Here is a 15,409-nt window from a genome sequence, read left to right on the forward strand (position 1 = left end):
CACCTTAAACATATATGTGTTTTAGACTTTTTAATTTTCATTAAAGGGTTAGTTCACTTAAATTACTTCCATTTACCTCTAGTGGTATCTAGCCATGTAGATAGTTTTTTGCTTATTTGTCCAGGTATTGAGATATCCGTCTTTTGGACTGAGTTGACAAATACATGGGCCTTTTATTTTAGTCTGAAGCACACTTCTGAACATTTTTACCTGGACCCGATTTTCGAATCACTTCCTACAAGTTGATTCAATCTAAAATCTGTTCTGCATTCTTGACTGTACCAACTTCTTGCTTTGAAGGATGAGTCGCCGTCAAACACAGTCCTGTAGAACCAATGGACACGGTTAAAAGAAACCTAAAACCGCCAAAAACATGTAGTTTGAACACAGTGATTGCATTCAAAGTAATGACATTTACTGCTAAAAGAGATGAATGAAAATTATCTGCCATGATTTTCTTGTGTAGTTGTAAGGCAGGTCATGGACAGACCTTAATCATATGAGTTATTCTGGGGAGGCAATAAGACATTTTGGAGACATTTTTTAATGTTCAAACAAGATTGAATTTAACTTTAATCATATAGGTCTTTTCACAGCAGACACTTGTCACAAGTAGGAAAAGCACAGGTGTAAATAATAAAATAAAAGAAATCCATTTGCTTCAGTTTCAGGTTCCTGGTAATGTGCATGCTGGCTCACTTTGAGACTGTATTGACATTTGAATAGAACCGAGCCATTGTTGATGTTTTTAGTAACACCTGCGATTTTCCTGTTCCAAAATGCCGGCAGTAACCCTTTTAGCAGAAGTTTTATATGCAGATACATCAAAATGTTGTCATATAAAACCAAAATGATTACATAAAATAGCATAGACACAACTAAGGGCATTTTTAAATCAACTAGTCTAGATTTTTTTTTTCTGGTCTTTATCTTGCGTGACAAGATGACTATCATGAGTAAGGTGGCACATGTATGACCGTGATGCAACAGGATTTGACTTCTGGGAGGACACAATCTACTTATTCACATTCACTGTGTGTACTGTATGTGTGTGTCTGTCCTCCCTGACCCACTGTAATCCTGTGGTCTGCCTGCACTGTAATCCACACACAAACACACACACACAATCCAGCTTCAGTCACTGGAAAGAACACAAACTCAGTTCTACTGAAAGAGCATATAATATATCGTGAGTTGTATCTAACCTTAATCACGGAAAGATAATATAAAACATGACCAACAAACACACACACAAACAGAGATGAGCAGGAGGTCTTGTAAATACACATTCATGTTTATTACCATTTAGCATTTACATAAGACAATAGATCGTTAGACTTTTTTTGACATAGACTTTTCATTTAAAACATTCATATTTTTTTTCACAATCCCCTTTTCTTGTCAAAAGAAAAAGTAATTCATATCCAATAGTAACAACTGTACAAAGACAGCCTGGTACGTACAATAATTCACTTAAAATTCTTCTTATTTTAGTCAATGCAAATCATGTGACAACAAAAACAACAGCTCAAGAGTTCCCATCACGACAATATTTTCTCTTCCCTCCACAGCGGAGCCAAGTGATCACAAACGACTAGAGCTCGTATGTACATGCACTAAAGTGCTAGTGTTCAAAAGGCATGCAAATATTTGACTGATATTTGTACAACTGCCTTCCAAATATGCATAAGTTTGTTGTCACCCTTCTTCTATATGTTTACAGAGCCAAACCTTCATCCCCACCTAAAAATAAATACATTAGCATCAGAAATGACATCATGTGTCTCTGCTTCAGACCCGATGAAGCAGAAGTAGTTAGTTTTTTTGTTGTTTGCTTGTGTTGTTCTCCCTCTCCTTGAAACTAAACAGAAAAGTCAGGCTTCAAAGGCTGGCAACAAAACAAAACAGAGGATTTGCTCTTATTGAAAAAAAATAGTTTGAACATGAATTGATGCTGGACAACGTAAAAAAAATAAAAGTGTAAACAGGTGAGAATAAATGGTATAAACTTCATACAAATGCAACAGCTGACCTACAGTTTTCACCTGGAAAAGGTTCAGAATTGTGTATACATGTATATATATATTATAAATACATATGCGCACATGTGGGGTGATGAGTAACTCAAGTGTGTGCAGGCACCTCTTTTGGAAATGTAGTTGTAAAATCTTTCTTTGATGATATTACAGTACATCCAGTTCTTCTACAAAAAAAAGTTCTGGTTCCTCGATGGTCAGCTGGTGCTACTGGGTGGACCTCACCTCCCTTCAGGCTCCGGCTCTTGGGAGTCTCTAGATTTTGGGGAGTGTGGGGGGGGGGGGAGGGTTTTGAGGTACTGGGTCTTTTAGGCTGAGGTGGAGGAGGGTGACAGGAGGTAAAGGCGGCCTCACGCTGGCTCCTCGGCCTCCAGGATGGTCTTCCGGAGTCCCAGCGGCGGGAAGGTGAACCTCCTCTTTGAGCCCTCGCTCCACTTGGGGGAGGAGGAGGGGGAGCGGGCGGCCCAGCGCGAGGGGGGTCGGCGGTTGGCCGGGCGGGCCGGTCTCAGGAAGCAGGAGTCCAGGGGTGGAGCCACCGGAGAACGAGGCAGGTCCTGCAAATGACAAGGAGCTGTCAGTGAGGGGGGGGGGGAGCAAGGAAAGGACTATGGAATGTGTCAAAAAAGAAGAAGAATGTCATTTTATTAGGAACTTTTATTTCCCTATGATGATATTCCTATTGTTTGTGTGTTACCATTCTGTACACGCGTCATTTGAAATGAGTGGAGTACCAGTTCATTAGGTCCACCTGTACGATCTGAACCTGCAGTAGATCCAGATGAGGATTTTGTCATATGGCCGAGAGCTCCATAACAAACGAGTCGGTGGCCCAGGAGTTGAGATTTTTTTGTCAACTGTTTTTTTTCAAAAAGGTCAAGAAGGAACTGTCTAGATCACTAGACTAGACACGTTGAAGGTTTGTAGACGTCAAGGTTACAAATGTAACCATTGCTATAACAGAATTTCACTGACTACATCATAACATGTATTTAGGACCTGCTACAGTACACAATAGAAAATTCAATAAAAAACCTATAAAAAACTTCCATTTAAAAAAAAATATATTTTGACCTTCAAATTACCAAATAAGTAATTTTTGAGGGTGCAGTTAGAAGTGTAGTTGTATTAGAGTGCGTGATGCTCGGAAATATTTCTAATGTTCTGTTCCCCTTGTGTACTTAAACGAGGGAAACAACATTTTTGAGACAGCTTTAAATGGATTTAGTGCTGATAGCCCATACTGTATGAAGGGATGATGAGCAATGCAACAACTGTTAAATGTTAATGAAAAACGAACCTCGGGAAGTTCAACAAAACCAACTTAAAGCTGAAGTAAAATGAACCAATAAAATCCACAGCCACGCAGTGATGTACATGTTAACTTCTCAACTAACTCAAACTTTCCATGTGATCAGGTAAGCAAGGGGTCAATATACAAACACAACAGTCATTTAGGAATGCCGAGTTACTGCAGACACCAACATTTACCTGTGGACGGATGGATCGAAGGACCTAATGATCTAACTATGACTGATTGAGATTATCGGCTCCAAAATCAGAAGCAGGACACCACCACTTCAAGAACTTAAACAAGCTTGTGTAACTTGACTGATAAATCAACTGATTTCGTTGACTGATGAAAACACTTGAGTAAAATAAATGATATACCCTGATAATGTTTTTAACCCTCACACAATGATGTGTGCAATGATGTGAACAAGTCGTAAACATAACGAACATTTCCCATCTTTGTCAATAGTGAAATAAAATCTAGTCGAATACAACACAACAAAAAACAGCAGGGCCGGCCAAGACTTTTGGGGGCCCTAAGCAGGATTTGGTTTGGGGACTCTCCACGTTGTAACGTTTTGCCACTGCACTTGGCACTTAACCAACTTGTGTATTGTAAATATTAGTTTAGGCACTCATAATATGCAAATAAGCATTTAAAGACTAATGTGGGACCAATTAGCAGCAACACTTTATCTTTAAATAGACCGGCTCTGTTATAAGCTCAATTGTGAGACATTTCAAGCGCTCTTGGGGGCCCTCTGGTAGCCACGGGGCCCAAAGCAGCCGCTTAGTTCGCTTATGCGTCGGGCCGGCTCTGAAAAACAGCCTTAAAAAATCATCATACAGCTGAAACCTTTTCTGTCATACAGGGGTGTAAAGCTGATTTTGTGCTGTTAAAGGACACTGCTGGATTGGGGTGAAGGACAAACTGTCCTGGTTCATGTCGAAACATGGCTGTTCACACCCATTCATGTCACGATGAGTGAGGTCCAGAATAATGCAAACAAAGGGGTTTATACATTTAGTTTAAGACTGTGTAGTGTGTATGCATATTTCTGCTGTGGTAAACACAGATTAATGGTGATGAAATCACAGAGGCTTCATGCATCTTTCTCCTGGATGAAAACAGAAAAAGTGAGAATAAGAGGGCGATAAGAAGAGAGAAAAGTGGCTGTGGGTGACTTTATTTCCCCCTGTCTGAATGATGTCAGAGTGTGGTTGGGTAAACGATCACACCGAGACATCAGTCAACTGGCCTGATTTATAAATAGCTCATCTCCAGGCGATAGATTTCGGCTGAAGGATAGGGGACATCGAGCCAGCAAAGCAACAATCTAGTTCTGCTAAAAATACACGCCAGTGGCAGTGAGGCTGCGGTGGTGTGAGAGTATGAACTGAAGAAAAAGTCAGATGGATGAAAGATAGACCCACCAATGAGTGATGTGCTACACAAACTGCAGTCCTGATGAACTGGCAGGTAAACAAGTCACAGAGACGGATGGGCGGAGTCTCCATCAATAAATAATTTGTTTTTGAATACAACTGATGGATTGTGTACACACACCGGAAATACAGACAAGTCGTTGTTTAATGGGAGGCTTGTGGGTTACTACAATTTCCTATGTGATGCTAATACATCAGATGACACAATCATGCACCAGTAATGTGAACAGGAAGTCAGTGCACAGGAATGGCTGCTGAAGATAGCAACGTGAACAGCTTAACATCAACTCTGACTTCTCAGTCGATGCTTTGACCTTAAAAGTGAAATCCACCGTAAAAAAAACTTTGACACTGTTAAAACAGATAATGTGATTGCATCCGACTGTAAGCAAGTCAACTCTCAAATCTCAAGGCCTCTTCCAGCACTCAAACTCATCATCAAGGAGAGTTATTAAAACAGGACAGATTGTCAGTCGTGTTTGTTTTTCAATTCCTGTCCAAAAAGTCTTTGCTTGAGCCACGTACCACAACTGAATGCAAAAAGTAGCATTTTATTCCTAAATTTGGTTTTTCAAAGGTATTTTGCCTAATGTAGGAAATGTCTAACTGAATTACAAGTAGGCGAGGAAGGTTGAAAAACCAGAAAACTAATTACAGCACTCATCATAAAAATGCAACGACAGGCTGATAACATTTTGTAACAGTGGAAGTGTATCTGATGGTGGATTTTCCCTTTAAGCATGCAAAATGGACCAGAGTAAGCGGTTAATATCAACCAGGCATCAAACACAACCCCGGAGTATAGAAAGTGATGAGTGTTAGCAGCGGCCTTCTTCAGTATTTTTGGAGGACTTGTTAGTGTGAGAGGAAATGGCTAAGGGGAACTGTAAGAGGAAAGAAAACACTGTATGGACAAAAGGGTGAAAACTTCACAGTCCATCCAGTCGCACACATGGTGACAAAAAGAGGAGGACCTGGTAGAAACACAATGTTAGATATTATATTGTTGGGGCTTCACAAGGCACCCCAAAAAACAACCTGTACTGAGGAATGTGTGAGATGTCCAAAAGAGTTGTCTTTTTTGTGTCATGTATACTGTTCACGTTTTATGATCAGTAGTCAAGACACAATCTGATGGACTGAGTTTGCTTTAAAGGACCATACTGGCTATATTGCAGGATCTATCCCATTAATGTCAAATCATATATATTTTACATTACCGCCAATCTGCATTTAATTTCTTCTGTGTGGTATGACAATCAACTTGCTGAAACTTTAGATGCATACTCCATTACAGATAATGTTTTAGTTTTTTTGTAAAGCTAGTGTTTTCATCATACACTAATCTATTGTAGAGAGCAGGAATTGTACTGAAACATCATTGTGATTTTAAGTGCTTATAGCAAAATCCCACATTAGAGTTTTGATCACGAGAAACTCACATTATTGTTGTCAGAATATTGATGCTTGCTTATTGTTTGTCTTTCAGGTTTGTCTCTAACAACTAGCCTTAATTAGCCAAAATTAAAGGTCTATGTTAGCTAGTCATAAACATTTACACGTCAGCTCAGGTAACACTAACTGGCTAATGTCAACCTTTAGCTGTGTTTTATTTTATCTGCTAGCTACCCACAGTAATTTAGTTGCCCTGAGTATTAGTTTACCTAACCTAAGCTAGTAAGTGAGCGGTCTTAAGCCAGGGTTTGACAATAACTAATTTTAATGTTACCTAACAGTTGTCCAAATATTCTTTTTTTAAATTGTGTGTGACTTTCAGGTTGTGGGATAGATCAACATTAGCTCACTAGAACATGTTTAAAGTAATTATCTTGAAGATTTTCATTTAAAGGAGAATTCCGGCCAATTTTTACGTTAATCTTGATCGCTATAAATATGTTAGTACAGTCGATAGAAAAACAAACGAGCCGAATCCGTGCTAGTAACACGGAGCTGCTGCAGCTATATGTAGAGCTCCAACTTAGCTAAAATGGCAGTTGTGGGGGCATGATCTAACGAGTGCCTTTGTGCCTCTTAACAGACACAAAATACAATTCAAATGTCTGTGCAACATGAACAGGGCCCTTACGTGACAACAAGATGCGTTTTCAACTCCTGCCGGTAGCTAGCTCGCCCTGCTAGCTGCCGTCTGGCCGTCAGTGTATTTAGCCAGGCTTCGGTGATAATCATCACGCAGCAGTTCCGTGTGTCGTTGTAGCTCATCCATTTTGTGTGTGATCGATCTGGCGTTGATGAGTAGGAGGCTTGACATTGGTGATCTGTGTGATAGTTCCCTTAGCTGGGCTAGCAGGCCCACCTGGCATCCTTGCTTCTCCCCGCCTTCCTCGCCTCCCGCTCCCGACAACAATCGACTGAGCGCCCGGTGGTCTGGTGGATGGACAGGTCATGCCTTTGCGGCGAAAAATTTTAGTTTATTTCCTCCTCAAAAATAGGTAGTTGAGCACTGTAGTGGTTATGACCATATCAGTGACTATGTAACTACATGGAAACGGTCCAAATGATGTCTGTGGCTTGCACAGTGATAGCAGAGAAGGCTAGCTGTAGGCTCACGCCGAAGTCCCGTGGGAATTCAGTTGTAGCAGGAAAAGGTAAACAGTAGTGTGCAGAACGGAGTGTAGTGTGTGAAAATTGAAGATCGGAGGTGTTCACAAGGGAAGAAGCTTGGAGTAAGAATAACTGTCCTCTGGAGGGACATAGCCAGAGCAGCTCTGTGGATTGTTGTCGGCCGCGGCAGGCGACGAAGGCAGGGAGAAGCAAGGATGCCAGCTAGCAGGGCGAGCTAGCTACCGGCAGGATGTCTAAGTTGAAAACGCATCTTGTTGTCACGTAAGGGCCCTGTTCATGTTGCACAGACATTTGAATTGTATTTTGTGTCTGTTAAGAGGCACAAAGGCACTATTTAGATCATGCCCCCACAAGTGCTGTTTTAGCTAAGTTGGAGCTCTACATGTAGCTGCAGCAGCTCCGTGTTACTAGCCCTTGGATTTGGAGTAGTACGAACAGGGTGTCTTTGACGACATTCCTGAGAAAAAATCACAAGCAGCGATCTCTGGAAAGTCAGATACAAAAACACACCGAAGCAATTACCGCTTAATGCCATGGGTGGCGTGATAAAGACGAAAGAAAATGGAGATCATCGAGATTGTACCTAAATTGAAATTATTTTTTAACAAACAGGCGATAGCTGTGTTTGAAATATAGTTGACTATACTATCACTATAGTGAAATTATCCTAAAAGACAAAAAAAAAAAAAAAAAGTGTCACAAAATTAATGTACGCTTATTATTATCTTTCTGGTTTGTCTCTTAGAACTAGCCTTGGCTAATGTCAGATGCCTACGTTGGATAGTAGACAGCTCGGTTTACGCATGCTGGCTAATTTCAATTTTTTTTTTACTCTAGAATTTCCTGTATAGTGAGCAGTCAATGAGTTAATGATTTCAGATATATAACTGTCATAACAGTTGATGAAGCTGTACTGCCAACAACAACAAGATTATCAAATTAATTGTTGCTCTCAGATGCAATGGAGCTCACCAATACAAATCCAGCTTAATGAATGTTCACTGTAATTGATCTCGTGCTAGTCTCCTAAAGTTGATTTTCATACCGTACTGGTGGAAAATTGTATTTAAATCTAATAATCTCAAAATGTATGGTATAACATTGGAAAACAGTTTATGTGATTTATGTGGTTAATGGACTAAAACATGCAAAAAAACACCATTATGGTCCTTTAAAAAAACAGATGATCTACAACGGAGCGTGCATGCATTAACACGAAGAAACAGATGCATAGCTGTCGCACAACTTTTGACACCACTCCGATGGCTTCACACACTGTCACTCTGCCGTCCTGTGAAGCATGCATTAATGAAGAGGGTAAGGAGGGGGAGGAGGAGGGGTGGGGTCTGCAGGGCGTGAGGTGAGAGGTCCGTGTGGCTGGTGAACCCACCGCCAAAGGTTCATAGAAGAAGAGGAGGAGGAAGAGGAACTTACATCACGGAGACAAGCTGAGTTAAAGTCCCCAAGGAGTTGTTAGTATGACAGTTTGGTTCTGGATCAGAGCACAGCGGACAGGGAGGAGGGAGAGATAAAGCCCAGAGGGGAGGAGAGAGGGGGGGAGGAGGGAAGATAGAGTGGGAAATGTTAATAGGTATATTCGGGCAAAGCAGAATTTTGATAATTCTGGCATATCAAAGGCAGAGAGGTTTACCAGAAGAAATAAGGTGGCTGTGCAGTCCACACAGAAAGCAGTAAACACACACCCATTCACTTTAGACCTGGAAAAAAAACACAACTGGGACGTTGACCTTGATGTAGATACACACAGGCCAGTCGGATAGTGTTGGAGTTAACCAAACATTCAATATGGCTACAAATAAACCACACTAGGGTTGGGTGACATGTCAATTTACACCACAATAACGGTTTTGTCTACCTGGAGAGATTTTTCAACACTGTTTCTACTGACGAAGCTAACTCTTTAATACTTAGGTTATATTAGGTCACTGCAGGCACTGTTGCAGATCAATGAGCAGGACTGCTCCTGTGCAATGTGATGAAGTACCTTGATTTGACAGGTATTTCATTCACTGTATTGCTGAAACATTGATCAACAGAAAATTAACAACAATTTTGATAATCATTTGTCATTTATTTAAACAAATATGCCAAACTTTGCTGCTTTCAGGCTCTCAAATGTGAGAATTTGCTGTTTTTCTCAGTTTTGTATCGTATCATGGTATATTGTGTTACCATTGGTCAAACACAGCAAACAATGTGAAGACTCCGGGAAATTTTGATGGATCGTTATTTTTTTTTGACGATTAATTGAATGATCCAAAAACAAATTGCCGCAGCTGTAATTGACTGGGTTAGCTAAAAGCAAAAATTAAAGTCTGGTTGTTTAGGCCTTGTCCACACGTTCACGGTTATTTCTTTCCTCCTTCCTTTAAAAAAAACTCCCATCCACACAAGCTCTGTTTAAAAGAATCTCTGTCCAAATTAAAACGCAACACAATTGAAGCATGCCAAGCCAACAGGTGGCTCTATAACCTTAACCTCACAACCTTGAAGTCACGTTGGCTTGAAAAAAGCTATAACTGGAAGGCTACCTGGCTGCAACTGTGCATCAATCGCTTTGTAGCGCATTCAGATGCCTCTGTTTCTCAATATAGTGGAAGAGTAAGTATGTTTATGTGTGAATTAAAAAAAAAAAGTCCTGTTAGCGGTCAGACCTATCTCCACAGGCTGTGGAGGAAGCTCTGGCTAGTCCACACAGCATTCCGGGATAGGAGAAAAACGTGCTCTGGTCATTTCTTTAAACCAATCACAATTGTGTGTGCGCCGGACGGAGCAACGGTGCTTCTGCAAAATAGCCTCGGGAAGGAACTTGTTTTGGTGGAACGTGTACATTTAAAGGATGTTTTAATTGTGCAACAGAAAACTCAGATTGGACAGATAGTCTAGCTAGCTGTCTGGATTTACCCTGCAGAGATCTGAGGAGCAGTTAACCATAGTCCGGAGTTTGAAATGCTAACACAGAGAAGGCGGAAGGTGACTGACATCCGGCCGAAAATGATGGACATCTGGCAGAACCTCCGGCAGCACCGGAACAATCCCGGAAACGTTGTCGATATAGACTACCTTATTTGTGACGCGTCACAAAGGGCACAACGGTGCACACTCTGATGTTACAAGCCAAAAACAATGAAACACTGAAAACAAAGTTTCTGAAAATCTTGGAAGGAGTTTTCTAAAAGATCTGTTTTCAAAACGCATAGAAAAAGCTATGTTTAAAAAAATACCCGCGTACGTGTGGACAAAATCTAAAGCTAAATCTAATAATGGTTTCTTAATTAAATTTTGCTATATCACAAAACATATCTAGTAGAAATTTAAATTGGTTTGAACAATAACCTAAATTTCCACTACAGCTAAAATGATTAGTCAATTAATTGATTAGTCGATTGACAGAAAATGGGTGAATAACAATTTTGATAACTGATCAATTAGTCAAGTAATTTAATGAGGAAAATTACTTCTCTGTGTTTATCCATTACAAGCACACTCAAAAAACAGCAATATATGATCCATCTCGATGTCTATACATATTGCGGGCTTAAGAACCAGCGCAATCCATTATTCTGCTTTGTTAGAGCTGTGACCGTCATCCACAGAAGGCATCTCTTAGTGCAGGAAACCACACACTTCACTATTATCCATAAAAATCACATATTAGACTCTAATCTTACTGTCTGTTCTGCAGATCAGGGAGTAGCAGCAGCTGGTGAATCCTTTATGTTAGTGGACATATTAATCACCATATGTGGGATTATGCTGCCCACTGTTCATGTTATGGTTTCACATATATAATACGTCTTTTGGTACATTGTTTTAATGTTCAGCTTAAAACCTTTCTGAAGTTCTAATCTGTAGAGGCGTTCCAGTACATACAGCAAACTGAATGCATTTTTCTTTCTGTTTCATCATTTAAACATGACCAGAAAGATGGTTTTCTGTCTGTCTTTTATTTTTTTACCACAGGTCAGCTGAATGGGTGGTGAAGAGGGCCCGACCGACGTGTCACTGATTTCATCACTTTTTTTGGTTTAATTTGGTTAAGGGGGAAACAAATTGCTTTGAAACCTGGAACCACTTAAAATTCTGGTTGGACATTTAATTGGAGAGTTGCTGATAATGATTAATAATGTAGCCTAACTTTGTAACTGCGATCTCACTCACATCATTACAGTGAGATCATTAAGTTTTACTTCTCCAGTCATCAGACACATAAATCAGGTTTCGGTCGGGCCTCAGTGAAAGTTAAAGCACAGAAATAAAAGGCAAACTACAAGAAAGCCATTACAGTGAAGAAGAAAGTACAGAAGAAGAAACCATGAAGGAAAGTTCAGTATTTTTGAAGAGGGTCGAATATTTTGACATTACCATTGCATCAGTCAGTGCTTTCGATCTGAGAAAAAAGCAACATTTTAGTGATATTATAACGTAGTTGATAAGCTTTTTTCTCTAACCACAGATGTCTTAAAGTTTATCTTCATAATAAGGAAAATCCAAGGCAAAGTCATAAATATTTTTGCATCATAAAACATGGGGCCCAGAGCAAATGAATGATGAAGCGATGAATCCAGTGCGTCTGTATATTTACCTCCATACATCCAGACTGTCCTCTGTCTGAGTCGGCCTGCCGGCTGCTGTCTCTGCTGTGGCTGCTCTGTCCTCCAGCCTGCAGCCTCCTCTCCTCTCTAAAGCTCTGCTCCTGCAGCTTCTTATTAAGGATGCGGGCTGTGTTTTCAGCCAGCGTGTAGCCCGGCGGGGCCGACAGGTCCTGCCGTATGCTCACCACCTCTGGGTTTCTGTCCCCCTGCGTCTCCACTATCAGCTGCACGGGGCTGGGTGAGCGCCCGCGAGCAATCCGCAAGCACTCGGTCCTGGGGTCTGTGGCGAGAGCCCCGTGAGCAGGGCTGGGCTCGGTGGTGGAGGGAGGGGTGGGGCGAGAGCGACTGGGGGACTTGTTGAACTTCTGCATGGACTCGTAGGCCACGGGGGTGTGGTCGATGATGTTGAAGAGGCTGGAGAGGCCGTCGTTGATGGTGGTATGGACGGGGCTGTCACGGGTGGTGGTGGAGCGGGCCCACGCTGACTCGCTGTTGCCCTTCTGCGGTGTGGTGGGGGTGGGAGCGCGGTTCGTGTTGGGGAGCTCAGCCTTGTTGGATGTGGACAGTTTGCGCTGAAGCTTGGGTGAGCCGTACTTTGGCGAGCAGCAGGGTCGCTCAAACTTACTCTGGACGACAGGAGAGTACTGAACCTTCCTTAGGCTGCGTGACGGGGAAGAAATAGGCGTGCCGCCGCCTTTCGGAGTGAGGCAGCGGTGGGGGCTGCTGGTCAGGTTCCTCAACAGGTCCGTTTGTAGACCCACACTGATGGTCTGGGTGGTCTGAGTACCTCGCGTGGTGAATCCGTTGGTCTGGCAGGCGGTGTCTCGGATGATGGGCCCTGGCGGGGAACGGATGGCGTTCCTCACAGAGATGGCCACCTCCTTCATGTCGTCACTCATGTTTCTGGAGAGCTGAAGCTCCAGAGAGGAAGTGTAGCCCACAGTGGGGCAGATAGGAGACTGGCTAGGAGAAGTCCTCAACCCCCCACCCTCCAGGAGCCCACATGCCCACCTCCCACTGCTGAACACCTCATCTGACCCGCTGGCTCCCACCCCAGCCTCTCCTCCGCCCCTGGCTTTGGTCCCTTTGGCGTACAGGAAGTCCGGGTCTTGGGAAGTAGGGCACTCAGCTGTCCCAGATCTGGTGGGGCTGTGGAGCATGCGATGACCATAGTGCTCCACTCCCACCCCTGCCTCCCCTGCTCCGTTGCCCCTCAGCGGGGACTTGTGGCAGTGCTCAGGGCTGCTCAGGGTGCTGGTGGTCAGGGTGGCGCTGGTGGTGAGGAACCAGGACGCTGGCTGAAATGGTTCAAGGACGAGCTCCCCTCCCCGGGCCTCGGGGGGTTTGTCTGTCCACATGTTCCGGGCAGGATCCGGGCCAGAGGCGGATGATGGAAAGTCCCAGCCCTTATTATTGAACTCCTCGATGTACTTGAGGTCGTCTGGGGACAAAGGCGGGGTGACGTCGTCTTGGCCCAGATCACCGTGGCGAGTCTTGTCAGGGAGGAACGGCGAGCTGTCCATTAACCGCTGGAAGTCGCTCATGGAGCACACAGACTTAGCTCTGGACAGGACACACAAACACACAGTTCATTAACATTAACTTCAGCTGGGGCATTGAAACCAAACATTACAAACAAAATTCCAACCCAATCATAATTTCATCTCCTTTATGTTCCCACTGCAGAAAATAAATCCTAAATATGCATGTATTTAAAAAAAAAGCAACTTAATGCTTTTCAATGTTTAACTGTCTGAATTATTTAGCAGCACAGTGAACTCGATCACCTTCTCGCCTTAACAAAAACTTTCACAGAAAAATCACCAGCGGGAAACTCACTGTCACTTCCAGTAACAGTTAATAGAATCAATGGCAAGGGATCGATGTGTATGTATGAGCAACAAAAATGCTTATGAGCAACAAAAATGCTTATGAGCAACAAAAATGCTGCAGGAGGCTGAATAATCTGCAGCCAGTCAGACCAGTTCATGGTGATGTATTTACTGTTGACATCTATTAAAACGCAGCAGCTGTTACAGAACAGTTTAAACACTCTTTGAACTCAGTTTGACTTGAAGCTTTTTCATGAGGTTACCTGAACAGACTCCCACCACCCATCTCGTCCTCTGGGGTCGCAGAATCAAGTTCTCTCTCCGGAATCTCATTCAGGGCCTGAAACACAACAGATACAATAGTTAAATCATGTGGAAAAGGGTTCAGTGTAAGATGATTAATAGGCAGTAAAAAAAACTGTAGTTTATTCTAAAATGAGAGAATATATCGGTCATATGAAAACAGGGGTACCTTCTATAAAACTAAATTAAAACAAAGTATGATAGCGTTCTGGGGCCATTTGAACACCACTATCAGTTTATTGAGTAGTTTGACCTCAAGCTTCAACTAATGAAATTGTCTCCTAATGACTAATTCATTAATCATTTTGTATGTATATATGTATGTATGTATCTATACTATCCTATCTATATTATTATTTTCTGCTTGACCTGATTTTCTGTTTTCGAAATAAGTTTCAATCAATCAATCATTCAAAAAGTCTATAAAACGTCACAAAACAGTGAAAAATGCCCATTATGTCCGTTACATAATGGCTCAAGAGCAATATATAACTTATGAAAGCTCAAAGTGATGTATTCAAATTGCTGCAGCAACTCTTATTTCCATCACACCCACATTTTCGTGCTGCTGTTCAAAGCTCTGCCTCCCTGGTGCAAACTGGTTTTATGTGATTTAAAGCACTACATTAAAGGTGAGTTGTTTTGATGTGGCTGATGTATGGGTTACCTCCTTCATGCAGGGGAACCTCTTCTCCCCCTCCAGTCTGGAGGGTGGAGGGACCTCCAGGCCGCTGAGGGGGTCCAGTGACAGTGCGTCCAGGAACAGGTTCTCTGTTGGACCTTTCAGCCTCAGCGCAGCCCCATGCTCCTCCAGGATGGCCTCAGAGTCAGAGTGGGAGCGCATGGGGGGGGCAGGGATGGGGGTGGACGTACAGGGGGAGCGTGGCGACCGGGGGGCGTTGCAGGGACTGTCCTGAGGAGAGAAAACACCTCTGTGGTCCGAGCCACCATCTTTGATGTCGATGCCCTCACCTCGCCGGGTGTTCAGCTCTCTCTGCATCTGCACGAAGAATACAAACAGATATGAGGGGATCAGTTAGAGAATTTACTTTACAGTTTAAGTTTTCATGTCTATTTTTTTATTATTTAAATTGTTTACACTTAAAGACATCAATAAATCTAAAATGTTTTTGGTTTGTTTTTGTTTGTTAATGGGTTTAACAGGCTGACTGATACCGCATTTATGTAGCCAATACTGATAGATATTTAAGAATTAATAAACATTCTGGTAACATTGCTTATGCATCGCTGAATGATGCATCTCTGCTTCCTACTCTGTTTCTCTACATTTAGCGGGTGCATC

General features: G+C 42.4%; 1 protein-coding gene across 1 annotated transcript in view; it reads right to left on the reverse strand.

The window, feature by feature from the left end:
- Positions 1–2,386: 2,386 nt before the first annotated feature.
- mtcl1 (microtubule crosslinking factor 1) overlaps positions 2,387–15,409 on the reverse strand; it is an 82,700-nt gene continuing 69,677 nt past the window's right edge. The window contains exons 14-17 of the mRNA XM_028594313.1: positions 14,774–15,106; positions 14,067–14,143; positions 11,962–13,534; positions 2,387–2,590 (exon numbers count right to left, since the gene is read on the reverse strand). Coding sequence (XP_028450114.1) covers positions 2,387–2,590; positions 11,962–13,534; positions 14,067–14,143; positions 14,774–15,106 — 2,187 coding nt within the window. The remainder of the gene's footprint in view (positions 2,591–11,961; positions 13,535–14,066; positions 14,144–14,773; positions 15,107–15,409) is intronic.

The sequence above is a fragment of the Perca flavescens genome, chromosome 12 (genome assembly GCF_004354835.1).
Source record: "Perca flavescens isolate YP-PL-M2 chromosome 12, PFLA_1.0, whole genome shotgun sequence".
NCBI lineage: Eukaryota > Metazoa > Chordata > Actinopteri > Perciformes > Percidae > Perca > Perca flavescens.